General features: G+C 40.3%; 1 protein-coding gene and 1 long non-coding RNA gene across 3 annotated transcripts in view; one reads left to right on the top strand and one right to left on the bottom strand.

The window, feature by feature from the left end:
* ITGA6 (integrin subunit alpha 6) overlaps positions 1–21,961 on the top strand; it is a 25,049-nt gene extending 3,088 nt beyond the window's left edge. Inside the window, exons 4-25 of one of the 2 annotated variants that reach the window (XM_009640780.2) lie at positions 1,449–1,580; positions 3,995–4,205; positions 4,784–4,977; positions 5,117–5,205; positions 5,970–6,097; positions 7,808–7,903; positions 8,411–8,472; positions 9,830–9,987; positions 10,860–11,015; positions 11,753–11,868; positions 12,765–12,954; positions 13,039–13,122; positions 13,325–13,404; positions 13,560–13,637; positions 13,736–13,838; positions 14,935–15,108; positions 16,130–16,228; positions 16,614–16,724; positions 16,808–16,906; positions 17,274–17,399; positions 18,873–19,002; positions 20,695–20,782. In XM_009640780.2, the coding sequence (XP_009639075.1) occupies positions 1,449–1,580; positions 3,995–4,205; positions 4,784–4,977; positions 5,117–5,205; positions 5,970–6,097; positions 7,808–7,903; positions 8,411–8,472; positions 9,830–9,987; positions 10,860–11,015; positions 11,753–11,868; positions 12,765–12,954; positions 13,039–13,122; positions 13,325–13,404; positions 13,560–13,637; positions 13,736–13,838; positions 14,935–15,108; positions 16,130–16,228; positions 16,614–16,724; positions 16,808–16,906; positions 17,274–17,399; positions 18,873–18,980 (2,594 nt within the window). In that variant the 3' untranslated portion in view covers positions 18,981–19,002; positions 20,695–20,782. Of the gene's footprint in view, positions 1–1,448; positions 1,581–3,994; positions 4,206–4,783; positions 4,978–5,116; positions 5,206–5,969; positions 6,098–7,807; positions 7,904–8,410; positions 8,473–9,829; positions 9,988–10,859; positions 11,016–11,752; positions 11,869–12,764; positions 12,955–13,038; positions 13,123–13,324; positions 13,405–13,559; positions 13,638–13,735; positions 13,839–14,934; positions 15,109–16,129; positions 16,229–16,613; positions 16,725–16,807; positions 16,907–17,273; positions 17,400–18,872; positions 19,003–20,694 lie in introns of both variants that reach the window. The other variant, XM_035896221.1, reaches the window with a different exon arrangement.
* Positions 7,065–22,015, bottom strand: LOC118452502. The gene is made up of 5 exons (XR_004842279.1): positions 21,956–22,015; positions 20,590–20,746; positions 11,635–11,828; positions 10,936–10,995; positions 7,065–7,312 (listed from the first exon to the last, which is right to left on the bottom strand). It is a non-coding gene; the product is annotated as an uncharacterized LOC118452502 (long non-coding RNA).
* Between the last annotated feature and the right edge of the window lie 4,083 nt (positions 22,016–26,098).

Below are 26,098 nucleotides of genomic sequence, written 5' to 3' on the forward strand. Positions count from 1 at the left end.
AAAGTTTTTTTTTGTGGGTTTTTTTTGGGGGGGGGGGGATAATGGGGTTCTAATGTTTTACCCTGTTTTCACAAAATGCTGTGCTTCTGTATCAAAAGTACTTACTGAAGTGCCTTTAAATATCTTTAAAGTAGGGAGTACTTATGAATGGAATATGGAACTTTGCACATATGTACAGCAAATTTTTCCCTTATTGGTCTTAATCTTACTGTGGGATTGAGTGCCTGCTTTGAGACTTCCATAGTGGAACAAATTACTAAATTACTTTAAAGTTATTTGACCAACCTTTCTTCCTGCATTTGAGCAAATGTTAGGTAGCTATACTGAATGCCTCGTTTATCCTGCAATATTCTCTGCTGTATTCTTTGTGAATTCTGTGGAAAGTCCTTCCCAGATGAAACACTGGAGGACTGCAGGAAGATGATTGAACAGAGCAATACTACATGTGTTCGTATCTAAATCTGTGGATATCCATGTAAAATTCGATGGATAATCTGACTAAGAGCCAAGTACTCTATGTCATCTAGGAGATATTCTGAAACTTACAGGGAAAACCCCATAGACTTTCTCTGTTGGTTTATGTTGAGAAGCATCTAAATAGCCAGCTCTGTCTCTTTTCCTTAAAGCGTTTTTTCCCGTTGCACTTCATTACAGCAACAGCTGTAAATACTTCCCTCTTTAGAACATCTGATCCTCGAGCCATTACATTTTTTCCCCTCGTACACCTGTGCCTGCTAGATGAGCCGTGCAAAATCTTTGAGTTAAGCTCTGGCACAAGGTGTACTTTAGTGAAAACTTAATCTTCCATGTATCTGTCAACAAAATCTGACCAAGCTGAAACAGCAGATTGAGTTCAGATGCTGTTTTACTTTAATTGCAGAGAAGTGCTATGGCAGTATATGAGTCATAAGAGTACTCCTTTGTATCATGGAAAAACGTGTTTGTGCTTGCCAAAATGTTAAATAAGCCTGTTAATAAAAGGCACGCACACGTTTTATCAAACAATAGTGCTTTTCCCCTTAAATAATGTTTTCTAAGTATATCACCGGTGTTTGTCAGAGCTGAACAGTGATTTTTTTCTTTTTATATCCCTGTGTACTTGCCTCCCTTTTAAGAGAGGCTTTATGAGGTTAAGAACTGTGGGATGAGGGTGGCTCCTGACCAAGTTGGCCCCATGTTTTTGTTGAGAATTTTCTTAGTATCCCATGTTTTCCAGATCATCGCATGGCCTCTCTGTACAGCAGCGTAAGAGTCTGGTGCACAGAAGGAACTTAGAAATTCATTGCCTTCGGAAAACACTTTCACCCTGTGCACTGTTCTGCGTTTGTCCCATTTAAACAGCGGTCACTATCTCATTCATCGTAATCAATGTTGGTTGGGAACCACGTGTCTGTTGTTTTTCTCCCTTACCATTCATTTGTTTTTATTTTATCATTTCATTTCCTCAGGGGTGGTTCGTGCAGAGCAAAAGAATCAGACATTTTATGATCTGGGTATCTTTGATGATGGGCCTTACGAAGTTGGTGACGAGAGCCGCCAAGATAAGAATCTAGTTCCTGTTCCAGCTAACAGTTACTTAGGTAGGATGAAGTGTATATGGTAAATCTCTTTAGGCTTCTTAAACATTTGCGATCCCAGTCTGGTGCAATGATATGAAATGGGAGCAGAAAATTCTTCATTTGTGGACCCTGTAACATGTTATCCGTTCTGGCTAATTCAGATCTCCCTCTGCTTTAAGTGTAAGGTGACGCTCTGCTGAGGTACCCAGAAGAGCTGCTAAATGTAATGGGGGATTAAAGAGCTGTGAGGAGGACGTACAGATTTTCAGGGAGTGATTCCAATGGCTCTGATGTAGGGTGTGTGAAGCAGGGTGTGTGGCTCTGCAGTCCTTAGTCACGAGGTCTCTGCCATGTGGTATCAGAAGGTTTATCAAAATCTGAGTTTCTGGATGTAACTGTTAAGACTGCAGTTTCTCTCTCCTGGTAGGTGAGTGCAATTTTTTTACTCTTCAAGTTTTTAAAACTCCAGTGGCCTTTTTACAGGCCTTTAAAATAGCATCATATGAGCAGCATTTATCTTTTAAGCATGTGTGTGTTGCAGGAGGTGTCTTTTGCACTTTGTGCATGCGTGAAAGCAGAACTACGTCCTTAGGCCAGTGGATGTTACCATACACCAGTGAGATACGTTGGTGCAGAGAAAAGGCTACGCTGCCTTTGTGGAAAGGCCTCGAGTGTAAGGTGTAAAGAGCCTTTCTGTTCTAGTGCAGATTTCTGTGGTATATCGAGCCGCTGCTTTTGGCATATGCAACAAATACGATTGTGGTAACTTGAAACTGGAATTTCCGTGTGAGTGGTGGGAAGCTGAACAGATGGGAAGGGCATTGCTAATGTAAAAAGTGAAAACAAGTCAAGAGAAGAGCCAGCTTAGAGCCCCCTATCTGTCAGAAGAAGCAGAACATAAACTTCTATTAAATATCAGCAGTAATTACTGGGGGGGGGGGGGAAGAATTCTACAAGCTTACGTTAGAGAGACAGGCCGATAGCCTCCCCTAGGGAAGTAAGTATTGGTGAGGTGGGGAGCGCTGTGGAGGTGTCTTGCTGTGACCGGAGCGATACTGACTTATTGCAGTTTCATAACAGCTGCATTTTATCTCCTCAGTGTAAATGCTGCCTTTGATTTGTCATGGTAAAAACTGCTTTCAGGCAAGCCCGTTGCTCACTGGCATTGCTGTTCCCTCTCTTCAGCCAGTAAATAAACGTGGTTGTAGCTGCTTTGCTTAACTGCTGTTTTTTTCTTTTCAATCTTTCACTCGTGTTCACAGGTCTTCTGTTTTTGACAGCTGTATCTGATACTCATCCAGATCAGTTTGTGTACAAAACATTGCCCCCCGGCACACAGGTGGACAAACCGGTGGATGTAATGATGAATAGCTACTTAGGTTTGTGACCACTTGAGGTGGCAGCATCTGGTCAAACACAACCTCCAGACCTTTGACATGATCCTCTCCCCTCCGCCCCCCTCATCTCAAACACATTATTGCAAGTGAAAAGCATGTGAAAACAGGGGTTTGGATGAAGAGCAGCTTGTCAAATAACGTGGCTTCAGAGAAACACTGATTTGTCATGCGTTTCTCCAAACCCTCTCATCCTGCCCTGCCCGCCCTCCCCGCCCCCCCCACTATGGGGCTCCCTGAATTTTTCTGAAACTGTCTCATTGCAAATTGCTGTAATTGAGAATTGTCATAGTGGTGGTGAAGTGTTTCAGAAGGGAGATTTCTGTCTGCTGGCTGTGCCTTTCTTCCCTGCAATGAGCCTAATTTTCTATTTCGGCCTGTACTGGGCATGTTGCTATGTGCAGTACGTTCTTTTAACTCAGTTTTTCGTTTTTTAAAAGGCGTTAACCTTTACGAAGGATACATAAGACTAAATTCATTTGAATGTGTCCTGTGGGGCTGTATTAAATCAAAATTGCCCATTTCACCATTACTGTGTAAGGTGATTCTCAAGTACGGTATCCCCCCTCATCTGTGTGCAGCACTGCGCTTGTGCAGAACGTTTTGCATGTTTGCAACAGAATGGTACCGACTGATACTTGGGAATTTTCGTAACGATTTTGGCAGAGGTGTAATATGTGAGCTATATTCAAGTGGTAAGGTGTGGTCATTTCAAAGCTGATATGGTTAAAAATGAGCTTGTATTTGGTGTCTGTGAAAGGCAGATCTGAGCGAGCAATGAAATAATATGTTTTGGGGGAAATACTTCAGTACAATGTATGGAGGCACGCAGACTCATAACCAGGCATTCACCGGTCCAAACAGAAAAGGGTATCATCAGCGTATCACATCACCAATCAAAAGGGTGTCCCAGTACTTCCTGTTCTAGAGAAAACTTCTGCTCAGTACACCACTTTAATATAGTAGGGGAATTTGTTTTTCCTATTAACAATACAAGCCATTAGTTTGTTTGCTTATATTTTCTTTCTTTCTCTGTTAAAGGTTTCTCTTTGGACTCCGGTAAAGGAATTGTCTCCCAAGATGAGATGACTTTTGTGTCTGGCGCCCCAAGAGCCAACCACAGCGGAGCAGTTGTCTTACTGAAAAAAGAAAAAAATCAGAGGGCGCTTTCACTGGAGCACATGTTTGAAGGCGAAGGGCTGGCCTCCTCTTTTGGCTACGATGTTGCTGTTGTGGATCTCAACAGTGATGGGTATGGCCTTGGTTATCTCCTGCTGCCCCTACGACAAAGGATGCCAATCTGGTTTAATTCTGCATTGGTTTTTCACGTTAGAAATACAAGGAATGCCAAATCCCATCTTCTGTGTTTTGCTGGAGGAAATGGCGAGCATCTCGGAGAACCACTCAGGACACACGTCTGCATTTCTAATTATAGAAAAGAGTTTATTTAAATTTAGACAATTAGTGTAAACAAAGAAGAAACGAATCACATAGGGAAGAGGCCGAGTCCCCACCCCTGGAGGTATTAAAAGCCATGTAGACGTGGCGCTTAGGGACATGGTTTAGCAGTGGACTTGGCAGTATTAGGTTAGTGGTTGGACTTGATGCCCTTAAGGGTCTTTTCCAACCAAAACAATTCTGTACCCCAAGCAGGCCCTACAAGATCCTTGTGTGTCACAAAAGAAATGTAATCAGCATCAGTGGGACTATTGTTGCTCAACTGGTTTAACGCGGGTTTTGGTCTTTGTTCAGCAGCTCTCTGGCTCGCTGACCTTGACGCCACAGCTATTTTTCACAGTTCTGTAAGAGCGCTGCTTTTTTCCCTTTCAGGTGGCAAGACATTGTTGTTGGAGCCCCGCAGTATTTTGACAGAAGTGGAGATATCGGTGGTGCTGTGTACATCTACATTAACCAGCGAGGCCGATGGAAAGGCGTAAAACCAATTCGCTTAAATGGAACCACTGACTCCATGTTTGGTCTTGCAGTTGAAAATATTGGGGACGTTAATCAGGATGGATACCCAGGTGAGTGGGAAATGATTACAATAAAAATGTGTGTGGCTTTTTCTGCTAATGCCAGAGTGGGAACATCTCACCCTTACCGTGATTGCACGCTGCGGAAAGACCAAGAATGATTTTAAATGTCGCAACTTATTTTCAACAGATATTGCAGTAGGGGCTCCATATGACGGTTTTGGCAAAGTATACATTTATCATGGATCCAAGGATGGAATAAATACAAAACCAGCGCAGGTAATGGAATAACCTTTATTATGTATAATTGGTCTTTCGCAGAACTACGGGAATGACAAGGCTACCCATCCTCTCCCTTTCCATGACTATCAGTGGAGCACTAGGTCTGCAGAAAAGGCACAGGACCTTTCCAAGGCTGCACTCACCAGAAAGATCAGGAATTCTTGATGTTAATCCACATTTTTCTTTCTGGGGCAGTCCTTTGGCACCAATAACATGTAGAGAAGGAAAAAGGCATGTAGATGTGTTAAGTTTCGGGTTTTTGAAAGGAATGTGGGGATTTGAAAATTAGTTCTTCATTTTCTCTTTCACTACTACTTCACTTTCTTTTTTAATAAAAAAAGTTTGTGCTTTTATTCTGTTTTTTCTCAAGGATCACTGTGTTCAGTCTGCAAGGTGAGAACGGAACTCGATGACACTTCTAGCATACTGTTAGAATAACGTCCTTGAATACTTGTTCAGTTTCAAGTGCCTCTACGGCATTAGTCCTATAAATAAAGATAAGCTAGGCAACAGTGCTGTGCAAATCAGTCATTTCTGGCACTCACTGCTCTGGCAAAGTAACTTCTTGGAAGAAAAGCAAATCGTCTTGGTGCTTCAGTGTTGTTTACCCCAACATGGGGTCCCATTTCCTTCTGTCTCTTTTTTTTCTATTTTTTTTTCTCCCCCCCCCCCAGGCCATAAGACAGTGCTGTTCACTTGTTATTTATTTCACTTTTACAGTTTTTAAATGTCTGAATTCCCTCAATCTGTTTGCTCTTTAGATTCTTGACGGTGAAAAAAGGGGCACCAAGTTCTTTGGTTACTCTCTTGCTGGAAACATGGACCTGGACAAAAATTCCTACCCTGATATTGCTGTTGGCTCCCTTTCAGATTCTGTATCTGTGTTCAGGTATCACACATGGAACTGTAACTGTAATTACACCAAGGTTTTGGGTTTAATTTTTTTACAAACTGCTTAGAAGCAACAAAAAGCTGTTTGGCCTGGAGTGTATTTTTTCTTCTAAAAGTTGGAAATTCTGGAGGGGTACCCCTCCCCCCCCGCCTCCATGAATTGGTTTGTTAACTTTATCCCCCTCTATTACTGGGCAGCTGCCTTACTACCGATACAGCGTGAGAGGGTGGATGTGGACAGTTACTGCGAGTGCTGATGTGTGCGGTGCGTCTGTACCCTGGCTTTGCCCTGCGGTAACTTACTTGGCTGCCCGTGTCCTTTGATGGAATTAAGGGTCACAAGTAATTCTTTTGCCTTAAGAAAGCAGAAATTAGCTGCTACATTTGCTAGACCTCTTGTTTGCTGCTGTTGTATAAATCTAATCCTGCTTTATTGAAGATAGAACCAAACCAAACCCCTCTTTTGTAGGCGAGGATCCAAAAGCAGTGAGGCATGTGGCCTTGCTGAGGTTGCAGTGGGGTCCACGAAACAGCTGTGAGGAAGCCCTGCAGATGGGATCCTTTGGATTTCTGTAGCACATGCCTTCATTGGGGATGAGGTCACGGTCTATCCAGACCTCTGCTGCTTTCCCAGTTCAATGTACTATTAAGTTGAATCAGGAATAAGGAGCAGGAAGAGGACGTCTCCTCATCAGAGCTGTGAATGCTGCAGCGAGTTGTCTTTGGTGGTTGCTGCCAGGTCCCAAAGGAGGAGGAGGAGCAGCAACTCCCAAACTGGTTAACTCAATTTTGGGGATGAAAACAACTCTACCTTTCAGGCAGAATGACCTTCCCTACAGTTTCTTGATGGTTCCATCTCTAAGGTGTATAGTGTCTGTGTACGTAATTGGAATGTTCTGAAATACACTGAAACAGCAGCCAACAAAAGCAGCTCATGTTGCTGGCGGAGAGTAGCGTAGGTGGCATGGAAGCTGGTTAGATTACTAAGTGTTCTGCTTACTCAAAAGGAGCTTTGTCAGTTGCTAAGGGCACTTTTACAAAGGTGAGAAAGAAAACCCTTACGGTGAGAAACAGTGAAAGGGTTAAAAGAAATTTGCTAGAAGAGGAGGAGGTGGCTGACTGACCTTTTCAAACACCCCTTAGATGTTTCTCCCAGAGCAAGTGGGATCAGGTCATTCATCTGTTCACGTGAACTGTCTTGTCTTCTCCCTTCCTAAAAGAAAGAGAAAGGAAAGGTTGTCAGGCTGAATTACAGTTACAGCCTACATGCAGAGGAGTCAGGAAATGAGAACACTGTTTCCCACAGCCAGCCAGGCTCCACGTTAAAGCTGTTGGGAACATTAATCTGAATGAACTTCAGTACCTACAAGTTGTTCCCAGGGGCTGAATTACCACTGGGGTGGGAACCATCACTCGGAATTTTCTGATTTTCGTATGTGTAGAAAATTACAACCACAACATCACATTAATGTACCCTGCTCCCTGTCAGGCATTTCATACAACCGTAGTCAGTTTTTGTGACTTGCTCTGCTTAGCTTTAAGTAGTTTTGTTTCTCACCGTCATCAAAGCCAAACTCTGTGTTTCTTGGGGTGTCTTTGTTGCAAATCAGCGCCGGCATGGAGGGCATATGGGATTATTTAATTAATCTTAACAGAAACTTCTTTTTTTACCCCTTCTTTTCATTCCCCGTTTTTCTCCCACATGAAGATCTCGGCCTGTGATAAGCATTAGAAGCAGGATTACAGTACAGCCTGAGAGAATCGATCTAAAGAAAAAGAACCCTGAGGACCCTAGTGAAATATGGTAAATTTAAAAAAAATTATTATATCGAAGCCTTGGTGTATTGAGCTTTATGTTGTCAAAATTCGTTCCATCAGTGATGATGTTAAAGTGAAGGGATGTGACAGGCGGGCAGGCTAAGCAAATGTATCTACACATTACCATTTTGACTTCCTGACACGACTACTGTGCTAAAGACAGGGTGTGGAGTATGTTCTGGTCATCATGGCCATTTTTGAAAACGAATGTCACTGTGCCACTTAAGACTTAACACTTACGCATATCTTAACTGAAACAGCTTTCTCATGAGTAGAATTCCAAGAGCAACTACCAGAAAATACTTTTTCTAATTGCTTATTAATCATGTTTTCTTGCTGTCTAATTCAGTTTAGCAAGCAGCAAATTACTGTTCTGGCATGAAACCTACAGTCATGAGACTGATAATAATCAGTCAATGGACTACGAAAACTTTTCAGTCTGTTGGACCATGCCTTATTAAAGTTAATATTAATTTCTTGGTACTTCTTACAGGATCGATGTGGAAGCATGTTTTCAATATACTGCAAACCCCAGTGATTTAAATCCAAGGATAAGTAAGTTTTGAAGAGACATATTTTTGATCTGTTTGTCAAGTGGTTGGTTCTTTGTTTTTTCTTTAGACCGTCTCATGGAAGAACAGCACACAAATTATAGTGACTCATCTCAGGCTGTGACTGTCAAATTTAAAATGTGACTCAGTACCAAGGTCAATCAGCTGTTGTGCTCTCTGTATGCAGAGCAGCAGGTATTTAGAGTCATGCTGGTGTGTTAGGAAGTTCTGTGGGTGACAGACTGAAACAAAGCTTTCTAGGTAATAAAACTGCCAGTGAGCAAATGTTTGCTATACAGCCAAAGAATGTTTTGCCTCTCTAGGTTACTGCTGCTTTAGAAAATAGTTTTAAAAGCCCGTTTTATATATCATTAGTAGGCGTTATTTCTGATTGGAGACTTACCCTATAAAAGTGTTCTGTATTCATGAAAATGGTTTTGTGGAAATCAGTAACTGAAATAAAAACCCTTTGTATTAATAGGAGCCTGGAAGACTGGGCCATAAGTATAGTTAAAAATGTGAAGTATTAGTTTCTCATGGCTCCTGTTTTTTTCTCTTGTAACAACACTGCTGTTACTACACCTCAGAAAACTGCAGGATTTTGAGAGGAAACGAGAAGCATTTTAAGCCCAAACTTCCTTCTCCTCTAGTGTTGTCTTGAGTTTCTCAATTTCTTGTAAAATCCATGGGATATGGCCCTGGTCCTTCAACAGGTCAAGCGCGTCCAGCTCTCAGGCGGCTCACGTGTGCCCGTCTGCGTGCTCCCGAGGCCTGGCAGGTTGGGCGCTGTTCCCAGCCTTGCAACATTGAATTAGCTTGGTGACTACAGAAATGATTAAAAGATGCAGAGTTCATCTATCAAAAACATGCCTCAGCATACAGCTGGGAAGCTCTAGTCCCACTTTTGCTTTCAGTGTTGCAATTAACACAGCGCGCCTTGGCCTCAAAGTCCTGCTGGCTGCTTAGGTGCTATTTGGGACAAAACAGAAATCCAAGGACAGAGTCAAGAGTATTTGCAAAGTTTTGTATCTCAGCCCTCTGCCGGCTCCACAGTAGCAATTACAGCTCCTCCAGCCAGCTCTGCGTGCCGGTGAGGTAATGGGGTACTCCTGGAATGAAAGGATTTGGTTTAGAAGTTTCCTTTAGAGACATGCACGGGGTACCTGGCGCTCAACTGGAGAGGGACAACTGACAGATGGAGAAAGTTTTGTAAATAACTTGAAAACAGTTTGTGAAGCCCAGCACTGGCTGAAACGGTCTTCTAGAATAATGTTGCAAGATCCGTACCTGGAGAAATTGAAGTTCTTTTTAATAAGGCAAGGGTTCTTTTTTATAGTGACCTACTTTATTTCTTCATACAGAGATCAACTATACATTTGAAGCAGAAAACGAGAGGAGGCAGTTAGGCCTGCCGTCTAGGGTACGGTTTAAAGACCACCTGTCTGATCAGTTTACTGCAAGTACAACCCTAAGGGGGCAGAACTCACAAGAGTGTGTGACAACCAAGCTTGTACTGCAGGTAAGATAGAGTATTTTATTTTTACTTCATTTAGATCCATTTAAAACAAAAGCATGCTTTTTTTTTTCCCCCCCAGCCTCATGGTACATTTGTATATAACTTAAAAGTTACGTGCAATATAAAACTAGTCAAAACTAGACAACCACCATAGTTAAGTAGTGCCTTACTATTCTCTGCACACCTGCTGCTTCCTCCTGTTGCCTTTCTTACAAAGTATGAATAAAAGTTGTAGCTAGTGCAGCATGCTCTGGAGGTCAACAGAGCTGAACAAATTTAGAACAGAGAGGGAATGAACTCCCAAAATGGAGCGCTGTTTCCAGCAGAAGTAATTGTTACAGAATTTAACAGTGTGACTGGCTAGGAAAAGAATTTTAGCCCACAGGTTTGGGAGGGGATGAATGAGCAGGACAATAGAGCTTGGTATGCGCTCTCTGTCTTGGCTGCCAGACTGACCCTTAAAGGTGGCATAGCTCCAGGAGCAGAACAAATCCTCTATCCGCATCTCGGCAGCAATGAGCCAGCCTCCAAGGCTCCTTTTGACCACGGCAAATTAAAGAGCTTGAACTTCTGCAGCAGGGAGAGAGTGTGTTATTTTACTGTCGGAGCGTGAATTTCACTTGCCTCGGTTACCACCTGTTGTTCCTAGGAATTCTTAATGGCGAGAGAAATCATCACACTGGGAAGCCAGAAAAAAAGACAGACAGTAGGGCTCGGCTCCTTGTGTTCTTGCACGTTTTCAGAAAATGCTGGGTTTCTATATAGCGATAGTTTTAATGCTGCTTGTTCTAAAATGTGTATCAAAAGCTCGTCTTTGTGTTGTTTTTTCTTCTCTGTGCTGTACACTAATTATGCCATTTAAAATACTTTAACAGGACAAAATTAAAGATAAGCTACGGCCCATTCCGATATCAGTCAGCGTTAAAATTGCTGGCCTGGAGTCTAGCTTACCGTCCAGCAGAAAAGAGAGAGCGCTTCCGGATCTTATACCAATTCTAAATTCAAATGAATCTGAAACAGAAACCACAAAAGTAAGCCTTTCATACTATGTTTTCCCATAAATCTGCACTTTGATAAATCACTGAATTTTAAAGACTGTAAAGCTAAATTATGACCAAAGGAAAAAACTGGGGTGGCACTGGACTTGTAACTACTGGCTTATATTTTATATTTTGTTATGAACTTGTTACAAAATGTTATGAACTAGGTCCCATGTTTCTTTTGCAACAGAAATGAACCTGGTATAGCTGGTAGGTTTTTTTGTCCTCTCCCCAACAAGTTTACAAGGAAATGTACTTTTGATTAAAAATGGAAATCCATGGTCTCCTGCTGTAAACACTTGTCCCGCATGACAAAATAACATACAGTCTAATTCTTCCATGGTTAGGATGCTGTAACAGCATTAGAGCTCTGCAGCAGTGCCATAAAAGAGAGGGAATATCTTGGGTAAAGATCTCATTTCCTCAGCTCTTACTGAAGAATCAGACTTAAGGATGTTTTTCCTCATTAGAAGTGTACCCCTCACTTAGAATTATCTAACTCTGCTTTTTAGTCACATTTAAAGTTATAAATTACCAGCATCAAGGGCTGCGTTTCACGAAGAAAAACTCTATTGACAGGCAAGAAGTAAGGGTCAGGTTAAAATCTTACTCTGTCCAGGGAAGTGTCTCTTGAGTTCCCTGTAAATGCTTTATGCAGTGCACATCAGGAATCTTGTTTGATGCTAGCATCATGTGGCGGGCAGTAAAAGTGCTTTGGTTTCATTTAGGTGGAGTTCTTAAAAGAAGGATGTGGAGAAGACAACAAATGTCACAGCAATCTGAAACTTCAGTACCGGTTCTGCACTAGAGAAGGAAATGAAGACAGATTTACTTATTTACCTATGTAAGCCTTGATTTATGCACTACTAAAATTCGAATTAATAAGCAGCGCTTAGAAGAACTTTCAGGAGAGGATTTGGGGAGATAGAGCAGCTTTGTTTGTTAGTCTGGCAAACACAGCCCTGTGTAGTACTGATCTGACAGGGTGAGGAAGCTGGGGGTGTGGGGATGAGCTTTAGAAGAGGAAAGGGGGTACAGAGTCAAATGGGTACGAAGTGGCCACAGCTGTGCAGGTGTGGGCTAAAAGTTAGGAAAAACAAATTTCTAGACCCTGGAGAAATGAGATTCTAAACCAGCCTTGCAGTTGTTTATCAAGTGTGCTACTGTTAACTGTTTTTGAGGTGAAATTTGATTGCGAGTATGACAACATGATATACTGTGGTCTGGTAGCCCAAGATAAGCAGTTACAGAGGAAGTTTCACTGTAACACGCACGTAACACCCTGCTGCATCCCTCCTCCCTGGAGGGCCAGTGAAATCAGAAAGGAGGTGTAAAACAAGCAGAAGGATGTATGTTTGCTGTCAAGTCACCTTTAGCCGCGATCTGACTCGGAAGCCAAAAGCGTGTTACTTTACAAGAAAAACACAGGTCAGTGGGTCTATTCAGAGAAAGCTCATCACTGTACGTGAGCCAGGTGCAAGTGCTGGTTCAGAAATACTACAAACTCTTGATTACTTGGGGGGTGTCATCAGCCTGTTCTATCCTGTTAACTGCTGGCCACTTTCAGAGAGGAAATACCGGTCTGGGGAAAAAAACCTACGACCATTCATGTGTTTATGGTCTTACAGTGATTCTTCCCTAATAGAGGGAATTATATTTGGGTAAACCATAGTTAGAAGCAAACTTCCATACACCTTTGTTTACCTAATGCACACAACCCTGTATACTCTGTTTCTGTAGTGAAAATGGCATGCCAGTGCTTGTTCTGAAAGATCAGAAAGATATTGCCCTGGAAATAACAGTGACAAACAATCCATCTGATGCAAAAAATCCACAAAAAGATGGTGAGGATGCATATGAAGCTAAACTGATTGCAACTTTTCCAGACAGTCTGACATATTCTGCATTCAGGGAGATGAGGGGTTATCCTGTAAGTATTTTAAAGAGAAAAGATACTCAAATTTTTAAATATTTTCAGCATATTTTTACTTTTAAATGTATTCTGTTTAACCAGGAAAAACAGCTAACATGTGGTGCTAACCAAAATGGTTCTCAAGCAGAGTGTGAACTTGGAAATCCTTTCAAAAGAAATTCCAACGTAAGTTGCGCCTATTTGACTCAAGTCCTAAGATCTGATTCCTGACTGCAGTCATTCAAAGCTTCTGTGTGTCGTGACTGGAAATCTGTTTTGAATCTGTGTTTTTAACTCTAGAACTTGATGGTGTATTTCTGTAATACTGCATATATTAATATATTTTATAAAATGTTTATTTATTTCATGGATGTCCTTTCTTGTCTAGGTAACCTTTTATCTGATCTTGAGTACCACTAAAGTTAATGTTGATACAACAGACTTGGACATTAATCTGAAATTGGAAACGTGAGTTTTCTTCATGTGTGTGCATGTGCGCTATGCTTTTATATACAGTTGTAGACATTGTGAATTAATTTGTTTGATTCACAAAAGCAACTTAATAGTAAAGTGAAAACTGCTGAATTTGTAAAATAAACAGCATTGTTTTCTTTTCATTGTAGAACAAGCACTCAAGTTGATTCGACTCCAATTACGGCTAGTGCTAAAGTGGTTCTTGAATTGCTTTTATCACTCACTGGGTAAGTGTTGATAGCATAACAAGTGGAGGGGGCTGGGGGTGACAGTTTTGCTACAGACTTCATTAAAATCTGGTTGTTCTCCTTCCCCACCTGAACAGAGTTGCTAAGCCTTCTCAGGTATATTTTGGAGGCAACATCGTTGGTGAGAGCGCTATGAAATCTGAAGATGATATCGGAAACCTCATAGAGTACGAATTCAGAGTGAGTAATTTCGATTAATGCCAACAGCTGCTTTTAATCAAATGAACAGGCTCTCTCTTCATGCATAGGAATACTTGGAGAAGTTGCTGGATTTAAAATTGGCTTTTCTTGTCCCAAGATCCTGACTTCCTGATCAGAACGTGCAGCCTGACTGCAGACTAGAGCTTCTTTAGGCCTTGATGGTTTATGATCATGTTTTGGGAAGGAAGCGGCCTGAGGCTGTCTGTACACTTGTTTTTCAGAGCAGTTCATGCACATTCAGTTGTATGGCATAAAACCCCTTGCAGGCAGGGAACACAACTTAACCCAGGTGTTAGCTGATGGAAGCAGACAGCACGCACGTGTACTTACTGCCTGCGGGATTGAGCAGGCACAAGACACTGTGGGAGGCACTCTGAACGTGTGGGTCTGTTCACTCTTTGGTCTTCTGCCTAATTCATAAGTTAAGGAGAAGGCTGAGAGAGATGATTTTGGTTCTGTAAAATCTCTATTTATCAGCAAAAGCATTGCTACTTCTACATCATTAATGCAAGCCCTGCTGCCTTTGTACATAGTAGTTTGTCAGGATTAAAGTCCATCCCTGTCAATCCTTTACTCCCTTCTTGCCTGCAGGCGTGTGTTGAAGTAGAAGCAGTTAGAATATGTTACAGAACTTGCTATTGTGAACAGTAACACTAAGAAAGCAAAAAACAGGTTGGGGAACAACTTCCAGACTTTGGAGAGCAAGAGCTGGTTATCTTTCTGTGTCAGAGTTCCACATGAACTTGCAATTTGCTTCAGTTATGTAACTGAATGATTTGTTAACTCTCAATTGGCGTTGTTTCACATGAAGATAGGTTTCTAAAAATCAACCACTTAGAGTTCATGTTAGGGAATTTTAATCCTTGTATGTTTAAACTCTGTATTTACTTCCTATCCAAGTTTGCCAGTTTCAGTATATGCTTTGTCTTTATACTTTTGTTTCGACAGGCTTTCATCTGCTTTTAAATTTCCTGTTAGCTGCATGCTTAAAACTTGCCCAAGTCAGTAACACTTGATCGAGAGGAAAATTCCTTTTAAAAGTATTTCACAGTTGAAAGAATGTTTGTTTTAACAGGTAACTAACTTGGGCAGACCCCTGAAAACATTTGGTACCGCTTCTCTGGACATCCAATGGCCGAAAGAAATTAGTAATGGCAAATGGCTGCTTTATTTGATGAGCATAGATTCCAAAGGCTTGGAAAGAGTCTCTTGTCAACCCGAGGAAGAAATCAATAGTTTGCATGTTGTGGTACGTTACTGTCTTCTGTTCCTGGATTAGTACAACATGAAAGCACCGCAGCACGTGATAGCAGGGTGTAAGAACTTGCCTCCAGAAGTACTTTTTTTGGTCTTAAGCAGCTTGCAAGCACAATAGGTGAACCATGTATCAAGGGTTAAGCTTTGTAGGAGACTTCATAATGGCTAAGGAGGATAACGTGCTAAAGGATAGATGATGCTATGTTGTGGTGACAGTTTTTGCAATGGGCACTGTTGTCACATGCTCTCACAGATGAAATTGCTGTTTGCTTTAACACGTTTCATCAGCATTCTTGGTATCTGATTAAGTTCTTACATAGAAAACAATAAATGACAGTAAACATCTCCCCAGCCTGGGGGAATGCAGTGTAATTTTTTAAAGAGAAAGGGCTTGCACTTCAATTTACTTATTTACAACAAATATGGTAAAAAGTATTTCTCAAGCGAGAGATTTGTAGCCCTTCATTGTGCCTATCTAGCAAGACTTTTTTGCTAAACCCCGAGCTTTCATTTTCGTATTTTTTTCCTATAATCTTAAGATCATTTGGGAGGAGTTTTAATTTTCACCATTAACATAAGCCCCTTGTCACATCACTGCATTAGTTAAACCACTTTCAGTGAGTGTAATTGGTATACAGTTAAAGAAAATGCATCTGCTGACCTTAGCACAATCTTATTCTTTCAGCGTAGTAACATTAATACCCTTATATAGAACAAAAATGGAAACAGCATTGAAAGCTTTATAAATCTAAAACCCCCTTGACCTATTAAAGAAAGTAGTCATTTGACCTTTCCTTAGGTAATCTCAAATTCTAGTAATTGTCCTGACTCTACTATCAGCAAGAAATGTTGGTAAGTAGGGATTTATAATGATGTCACTCATACTCATCTTGGAACAAGAAAACATTCACTGAAATCTTTGTTTCTCTGCTTGTATGGGTTCAGAATTAAGAGGTACTTAGGATAAACTACTAAAACTCTTCTTACCTTTTTTTTTTTTTTTTTTTTTTTAGGAATCCCATAACTCAAGAAGGAAACGTGAGGTTGCAGAGAAGCAGATTACAGACAGCAAGGCATTTTCTTTATTCTCAGAAAGAAAATACAAGACCTTGGTAAGCATACTGCACCAATTATAGTTTTGTCAGATAGCTCCCCGCTGCACTCACAAGAGGGCTCTTCTGAGTTTGGCAGTTTGGTGAAAGAAAGTATCTCTTTGCTTTGTTTTTATCTTAAATCCACATATCGATGCTTTTAAAATTCGACCATTTAGACTATCTACTGATGAGAGAGAAATAGGAAAGAGTATCTGCATAGTTACCTACATTAAAATAAAAGGTAACGGTACCTTCATTGTATTTTCCTGTTGCTGTCAGTACAAACAGATTTTAGTTGTTGCCCATAAATACGATGTATATAATCCAATTTTTCATTAGGGGGGGGGGTTAAACAATTTGTGAGGATGTGTTTTTATTTACATGTAAAAATTTGTAATTGCAGGACTGCAACGTGAATGCACACTGTGTGGACATAAGATGTCCCCTGAAGGGTTTAGACAGCAAGGCGTCTATTGTTCTGCGTTCCAGGCTGTGGAACAGTACTTTCCTAGAAGTGAGTCCTCTTCCCTGCCATTTTTGGAAGGTCAGAATTCTCTCCTGTTCTGTGTCTAATGTCTGTGTTCTATTTTGGAACAGGAATACTCAAAAATGAACTACCTGGACATTCTCGTTAGGGCTTCAATCAGTGTTCCTGCTGCAGCTAAGAATGTTAAACTCACAAATGAAGTTGCTCAGGTAGGTTCAACATTTCATGCTAATCATGTGTTACGGTTGTGATGTTTCCAGCTTACCTCAAAAACTGACAAACACCACCACACACCGCCCCCCCCCAACCATTTTAAAACGAAAGTAGCCAAAAGTTTAGCTTTTTAACTGAGTTACTGATAACTGAATTATTGATCGGTTTTACCTTTTAATGGGGTTGGAAAAATTCACTACTGTATTGGAATGATACCAGTAGGAACTTTTTCTCCAAAACGATTTTGTAGATGAGAGAGTAAAGACATCATGTTAGAGAACAGATAAGACAAACTGCAGCTTTCTATTAAACATGGATGCTTTTGAAATGCTCTTCCCATCTTCACCTCCTTCTCTCCTTTAGGTGCGTGTTACTGTCTTTCCTGCTAAACCAGTAGCACTTTATACAGGAGTACCGTGGTGGATCATCTCGGTGGCTATTTTTGCTGGAATACTGATGCTTGCACTGTTGGTATTCTTACTGTGGAAGGTGAGTTTTTATTAAATCTGGTTATTTTACATTTCCTGGTCTACAACTGACAAGACAGCAACCTAATTAAGCAAATGATTAAGTATTTTGGTATGTATTTGGGACTCAAAATAGAGCAAAACTGCCCAAACTGTACATTACCTTTATCAGTTTCTCAGTTTTGCAACATTTGGTTATGTGGGAAGACTTGTTACAAAATTTTTCTGTTTCCACATCCTCAAAAGGGAAGTATTTTAAGCTCTGGGCAAAACTTGAGACAAAGCTTCAGAGACCATAGTTACTTTGATATGGATGGATACAGGTAATTGGGGCTTCTGCCATTAGGGGTAAAACTTCATGTGAACAACCTACAAATGTTTTAGCAGGCCTTTGTTCTCATAACGTTAGAACTACCATTAAACTGACAGCAGGTGAAAATAACCAAAAGGTACAGAAACAGTCTATAGCCAAGTGTGGTGGTGAATTGCTGTAGTATTGGCTTTTTATCTTAAGAAACCTAAAGGAGTAAGTGTGTATAACGAAAGGTTAACAGTTTGCACAACAAGAAAATCAAGTACCTATTTTTCTAACCACCTTTGGTGTTTTTACAACTAATTGTGGTTCCAAGTACAAGAGGGCAGTCCTTTTAGTCGTCATTTTTACAGGCATACACAGCCAGTATTTGCTGTTATGGGCAGCAGAAGCTTATTAAGAAAGCAGAGGTGAAGAAGAATTTCCTATGTCATTTACATTCTTCTGGAGAAACTGCAGCAATTGTCTTTGCTGAGGAGCTACTATTTGCCGCAGGTTACTTCTCACAGGATGGTTCCGAACTCCCTATTTTCTAATAAATACCCAGCACCTGCTTCAGTTCTTCCTGAAGAATTAATACTCTGGATGGACTGTCAGGCTATAACTACTAGTGCACATTTACTTACACACATTTTCACACGTGCACACAGGATAAAATGTTTCTTTTGATGACAGACACCGTTTGTCCTTCACAGGACGGCATGTGGTATTTCAAAGACAGTTACGCGACTGGTTTTAAGACAAATGCCTGTGCTGTACAGGTCAAAGCAGTACTCGTTTTTGTTCTACCCTCTGTTTTTGTCTATGCTGTGCACTAGCCCACAAACAGGTTTCTGTACAGACTTTCTGCTCTTCACAGCCAGCTTTAGTTGCTGTGGGCATACTTTATAGTAGCTTTTCTTAAAAAAAGAAAACCAACCCAAACCAGATGCATTACAAATTTATCAAAATGCGTTTAAAATAATAATCTTTACCTTGGGTTATTCTATTATTTTGCAGATTGAGTTAGTCCAAGAAGTTCTCAAATCTAGAAACAGCTGAGTTCTTGTGATTTTTTTTTTTTTTTTTTTCAGGCCTGTGAAGGGATAATGGGAGGACAGTTCAGAGTTAAATTAAGTCAGTTTTAATAGGTTTGACTTCTCCAGTCCACAAAAATTGACTAAATACCTTGCTTCCTTGTAGTGTGGTTTCTTCAAGAGAAATAAGAAAGATCATTACGATGCCACATATCACAAGGCTGAGATCCATGCTCAGCCATCTGATAAAGAGAGGCTTACTTCTGATGCATAGTATTGATCTACTTCCATAATTGGTAATTGATGACATTTTTTAATTTTTAGCTATGGCACATGCTGTGGTTGCGGTGGCTAACTACGAAGCTTTTACTGCATACGTTCTATTAACTTCTGGATTTCAAACTACTGTACTTGCTTGCTCGTTCTGTTGATAGATGTTCAGCTTTGGGTGCACGTGAACACACACAAAGGTGTTTACCTCGGTCTAGAAAGCTTCCTGTTTATTTCTTTAAAAAACATCTTGATCTGTTGCAATGGTTTTTAGTCTTTTTATTTATGTTTTAACAGTACAAGTAAGTTTTTTAAACTTGAGAGATGGTAGTCAACACTGCGGAGTTAAGATTTAAAGCTGAGACTACATGGATGACAGATAAACTTTGCTCTACTAACCTTTAGTGCATGCTAAAAGATACATGCTGCTTATAATGAAAGGGGTTTTCGTAATGAGAATTTAATTGCTGTGGAAAAATCTGTTTTCTTTTAATTCTAAGGTATACTTTTCTAGGAACAACATAACTTTCCTCTGCTGAAACTACTTGCTTGATGATTCATGCTTCTAGCAACCTTTATTTAACTTAAGACATTACATGCATGTACATTGTATTAATAAGTGATGCTTGGGATCAGGGGGTGGGGAGGAATTCTTAAGTAAAATATGTCAAAACAGTGTTTAATGAAATCTTGACTAAGAGATGGCTAAAGATTTGGTCTATGCCTGGATGTAATTTTTTTTAAAAATCAGTTCCATGTAAGTTCTAATACTATTTTTTTAAAAAAACAGACAAAACCAAAAAACCCACCACCCCAAATACAAACCCTTGCCCCTTTAGTCTTTTTTTTTTCTGGCAGTATCTAATGGCAGCTGGATGGCACAATGTCTCTTAACCTTCATCTTGACATCAGTGACCCATAAGCATGTAAAGTCAAGTGTCTATCAATCATCATCCTTGTAACTCCATTTTGTTTTGAAAATTAATTTCAGTCCATTCCTCAATAGTTAAAAATCAATTTTCACAGTGGCTTTGAATAAAAAATTGCAGGGCGCACATAAGCTGTACTAGAGTTCATCTGGGGAGACTTGCGTTGTGGCACATTACAAAACTTACAAGTTATGCCTGGTTTTTATCCTATGGCAAACTAAGCCAGACTTTGTGTCCTCATACTGCATATGGGTAGTTAGCTCAGGTGACTGTAGTTGAGATGGTTCTTTGAAAAACAAGGCCCTAGTTAACTTTTTCTGAAGGCCCTGGAAATCTTTCTATAGGTTTTTAAATGTAAATCACATCACCGTACAGGAAGGTACACACCTACCTTTGATTCAGAAGCAGCAAGCTTTCCTGAACTATATCTACTTCTTTATGTAGCTTTAAATTCTCTCATTATATGAATAAACAGCTTTAGAAGACGACTTAAAACACTTGTAAAACAAATTTAGAAAGATAGCGGAGGGAATGTTTTAAAGTTACTAGATTACTGGATTGTCAGACTATGCTATTTGTCTTCAACTGCTGCTGGAACAACTAATGTAGACCTGCGGGCCCACATTTTTATAGCTACATATGTAGGCAAAAAATGTAGCATATTTTTGTTTTCAATTTTCTTACCTGTATGTCTGTGCAAAGGAAGAATTTGTTGATTTATTGCCGCTATAATTGTAGTACCTTGGCAACAACTTAAATGTAAACCGTTCTTTTTCTTCTCTGCCCCAGTGCGGGTTCTTCCAGCGTTCCAGGTACGAAGACAGTGTCCCCCGATATCACGCTGTAAGAATTCGAAAAGAAGAGCGACAGATCAAAGATGGGAAGTGCAGAGATCTTGAGACAAAACAGTGGTTCACAAAATGGGATGAAAATGAAAGTTATTCTTAGGGAAAAATTATTTTCATCCACCCAGTTCAGACAGACGTTAAGGTTTTCATTAATGGAATACTGATGGAGTTAGACCTATGAACGCTACGGACATTCACCATTTGATTGTAGATATTACTACTTACATTGAGGCTTTTGTTTGCACAGTTAAAATTGCTTCAACAGACTTTTATTTGCATTATTTAATTTCCAGACTGCCTCTTTTCCCCCTTCAAATCTAACTCACGCTTTAGAAGATACTGTGTTGATTTGGGGTCTTTTCTGCAAAATATGCAAAACCACTACCGCAGACCTTTTCCTGTCATCCTAACCTCCCTCCTCGGTATGCAAGGAATGCCTGGGTAAGGTCAAGACAGGTTCTCCATCCTTCCATCAACGTGCAGTCCATTCCAAGCACACAGTGGCCTTAACATTAGTTCAAGTATAATCCGAAGACCTGCAAACCTAGTCATAAATTTTGCCTGCTGCAGTAGTTAGGGCTTAACAAAAAGCATCATCTTAAATTACATGTGCAATAGGTCATGTTGCTCTTTTTTTTTTTTTAAGATTGTGTGATTCTTGCTCACAACAAATATACACAGTTTTTTTAAAAGAGAAGCTTGAATATTAGATGTACTTTTTGTATATATACATTTTAGTCATTTTTGTATTTATTTTTGTTATAAATCATTGTCTCTGACTAACTGTTAGGCCAAAGACTTAACTGAACCTTCAAATCCACTGTGTTGTTGAACTTCAGATTGTGAGACCTGAGGCTTTCACTGCATTTTAATAAATCACTGAAGGTGCCAATGCTTTCTAAAAATGTAAATATTTATTCCAGTGATGTGTATGGGGGCTTTCTTTTCTTGAGACTTGTAACTTTATGTAATAGGAATTGTCAGGTCTTGTAACATGATTTGTATATTACTTCAGACTATTTAACGATTTGGACACCAAGCAGAAGTAGGGGTTTTAGACACAGTTTTATACTTACTGCAAGAAGTGAGGGGTTCTCTGGAAACTGCTTTCCAGCTTCAGAAGGACTTCCTGTTTGGCAAAAGGCATTGACTACTGCAACTGTTATATAGCACTTGAAGGAGGCTGTAAACGCCCAACTTACCGTAACTGCAGGGATCTGAGCTGATCCACGTTGAGACTACTGAATCGTCTTGAATACCTGAATGTTGGTAAAAGTAGAACCACAATGTTGTGTTTATCAGTAATCTAGTTATTGTAACATAACTGATACAAATATTTAAAGAGTTTACTTTTTTTACCCATGTTGTAAAGCTTTGGTACTATTTAAGAACGAAGATTTAAATTCACAATTGTTTATCCCATGTGAAACAAAATTCTACTCAAGTATGCACATTAATTGCTAGTAATTTGAACTATGCAAAAGCCTCTTGGTACTTTTTCCCCTCATAGGGTAAAAACCTGCTAGGAAGGCAGCTGTCAAGTGTCTTATTTTACTACTAACTTTGAATATACCTTTTTGGAAGGTGTGGTCACCTAAAAAGCTATCATTATAGAAAATGCATTAATTTAATAGACTCTTCTTCCTTCCTCTAAGTAATCTCAGTATGTTGTGACCCTGATTCTATGAACATTTACACATGTATGTAGCCGTTACCAAGTTTTTGAGCTTTTCAAATTCTAGCGTATTTGCTGAAAGTCTCAGCAGCATCAGAAGCCGGGCTAATTGGAGGCTAAGAAGCTTGACAAATAGCCTTGGATTTAAAAGCAGATTGTGGCCCTCACCTAACAACATGAATGTCTTAGCAGTGTTAAACTGAAAGTTCTTGAAAAATAAGTCATGTCACTGGTATACTTTCATCTCAAACTTTTTTATACCAGCTAGCAATGCTACATCAGTTCATGATTAGAAATTACCTGTGGATATTTGTATAGAAGTGTGAAATAAATTTTTTTTTTAATTAAGCATTGTTTTGGTAATAGTGATTTCTTGTAACTGACTGAGGTAGCCATAGCTTAAGTTCACTATGCTTTAAGAAATTGAGTCAGACACGGGGCTGGCAGAGCAGGCTCTGGCCAAGCACCACGCGTCAGCGCCCGTGGAGCGGAGCTACCCTCTCCCTCCACACTTCACTCACGCTGCCCAGGGTACCTTCAATGCAAGCAGTCTTCCAAGAGCTCCCATGCCACATGGGTGTGTTTGTAACTAGGGGAGCTGGATGCAGGCCCCAAAATCAGTCAAGGACCACATACCTATCTTTACTTAGCAGTGAAAGCTTTGATACTGACAGTCAATTACATGGTTGCAGGGTACAGCTTCAACTCCACACAAAAAAACCCCAAACCCAGAAAAGCCAGAAAGATCTTTCAAGGCATGTGAAAGATGTGGACTCAACCTGCTTGTATTAAACAATTATTTACATAACTACACCCACCAACATTTGTCCACAAGACAAAAAATGGACTGGGAGAACAGTTAAGTGGCTGATCAGAGGAAGTATTGTACAAATATAGCATACTAGGTTTTATATATGCTCATATATACTATACACATATAGTACTAGATGTAGTATATACTATATACATGGTGGTACAGTACTATGCATACTACTGTATATAGTACGTGTATATGTGCATATATAAAACCTAATGTACTATATTAGCTCTATATAGTGAGAGTGTGTGTATATATATAAAAAAATATACACACACTATATAGCCTAAGGTACATAAATAGAATGCTAGTGAACTGCAATACCTTCACATATATTTAACTGTCACAGCACAGGAAACACATCTGATGAGAGAAGCTTTTGTTGTAAGGGGCCATCAGAGCAGTTTCAGTAACCACCTGTGCAGAAGTATGCGGCAGAAGAGGCAGCACAGTGTGCTTGGACACAAATGCCAGGAATGGGCACATAAGGTGAAGGGAGGCTTTTGAAAGCGGCACTAGAACCCCAGTCCCCATTCAGAGCACCCACATTACAACACTAACCGTCACTGCAGCAGCATCTTAACTAAAATAAGATGCAGGGCCTGCACAGAACCAGAGCCCTGCTTATGTACAAACAACTGAAATAACTTCTCCCAGCACAGAGTAGGTGAGAGTGTCAGCAGTCAGTTTGCAAAACCCAGGACAACAAACTGGTGGACCAAACAGGCAACTGCAGCCAGTGCTTGGAGCCAGAGGCAGCACGTGGACACGCTTTGGCTGGCGTGCCAGACAACACACCCGTGTGCAACAAGAAGAATGCGAGCAGTCTATTTCCCTGTGGTGGCAGCGTAAACAGTTGCTTCAGTTTTTATCCCAGTCCTCAGACATCTTTAAATGTCCATTTCTCTTCCCAGCCTGTGGATTCGTATTTAATACTATACACCTTTTACAACTCCATAAACCTTGCTGGAGTCCTGACCATGATCCTCCATGAGAGCCTGCCACAGAAATCGGCCTTAATCCCCAGTGAAAAAAAACCACACCAACTCCTTACCCTGAGAGAGCCTGCCACAGAAATCGGCCTTAATCCCCAGCCAGGGTATGAAATTGTCACTGTACAGGGGTGGGGGAGCTGCAGTTTGTGCTTTCTATACTCGAAGGCAGACCCCTTTCCTCCTTCATTTTCTAGATCTGCAAATGGTTGCAAGCAGCGCCTTTTCAGGGCCTCACCTGTCTCGAAAAGCCTAGAAGACAAAGGCAGAGAACTGAGTTTTTGATAAGCAGAGATGTCCTTGTGCTGCTTACCTATGACAGAACAACATATAACGCCCCCTCGCCATCGGTACACAGTGCTAACTATTCATTTCCTCTTCCCTCCCAACCTCAGTGTCTTCAGGGAATAGAGGAGGAAAGGACAGAAAAGTCAAATAATTTTGCCAGGAGTGTATGAAGTAATGCAACCGCTAAGTTGATTAAAAAAAAATGTTTGTGGGATATTGCTTGGTTTCTTGACCTAGAGGGGGGATGAACAGTTAATGTCACAGAGCTGAGCAGCATACCATTGCCAGGCAGCTTACGAGACAGCCTGTGCCTCATTCTGGCTTAGCAAGGAAAAACAACACAAAAATAGCCATCCTGGATGAGATCACAGATCCACCTGAATTAGCACCGCACCTCTGATGGTGGTTAAGCACCATGATGGTGATACTTTGCTGGTTTTGTCCCACAAAGAGATAGTGCTCAACTTCAGTAGCTATGTAGTATATTTTTCCCCACAGAAGAAAAAGCCATCCATGATAATCAGTTAAAAAATTTCTCCGACTGCTTTCTGATCTTGAGTCACGATTTGTACATGGCAAAAATTCACAAACTCAAAAATGTAATTATATACTGGATAAAAATAAATAAGCCCATCTGTATGCTCTTCTAGAACCTGCTACAGTTTGCTAACTCATACAGAACGCCCTCCATATTGTTGATCAACTTTGTTGCCATTTTTTATATCTCTCTATTTCTACTCCTGCAAAAAAGATACTGAAGCCACATCAAGCCACATCCATTTTGTAGCACAGCAAAAGCAGCTGAACTTACTGACAAAAACCTAGGAACAACAACAAGCCTTTGTGCAGAATAAGTACACAGGCTGAAAAGAGACCCGGACAGATGGACCTGATGACTGTGCAGGCATCATAGCCAAGCATATAAACCACTGAAAGACAGACATAGTCTATGGATATCTGCATCTGGCAACTTCAGGTTTTTTCTTACTGGCAATTTCAGTTTTTTTCTTAATCTGTGATGCACCTATTTTGGAGGAAAGAGAGGAAAAGAAAGAGGGGGGCGGGGTGGGGGGAAGTACATGCAGCAACCAAAACCAGTGACTTCCAGGAAAGGGTTATTTATAGTATCACTTCAACAAACCACAAACTCCTTCTATGGAACACCCTGCAAGAATGCTATGCTTCCAATTATCTTATTAAACCTTAAATGCCATGTTAAATTTTAAACTGAAAACAAAAATTAAAATGTAATTGCTTAGGTTAAAACTAAATGCTATGTTTTCAATTATCTTGAAATCTGATTTGTTTGGTCCCATTTAAAATACGCATCCAGGTGTATTAACTTCAGCAACACCAATAACCAGGAATATGAGTAGAAAAACGCCAAATGACAAAAAATAATGCACCACTTCTTTTTGGTTTGCATAAGAATTTACAGAAATTGGCACATCAGAACTCCAGCTAGTGTCACACTGGATCAGATCAGAGTAAACCCCCAGAAGATCATCAATGAGAGAAACAGGTTTTAAAAAGGGGGGGGAAGGAGCAAGAGAAAAATAATTTAAAATATTCT

This window comes from Egretta garzetta, unplaced genomic scaffold, assembly GCF_000687185.1.
Source record: "Egretta garzetta isolate BGI_Z169 unplaced genomic scaffold, ASM68718v1 scaffold16, whole genome shotgun sequence".
Lineage (NCBI taxonomy): Eukaryota > Metazoa > Chordata > Aves > Pelecaniformes > Ardeidae > Egretta > Egretta garzetta.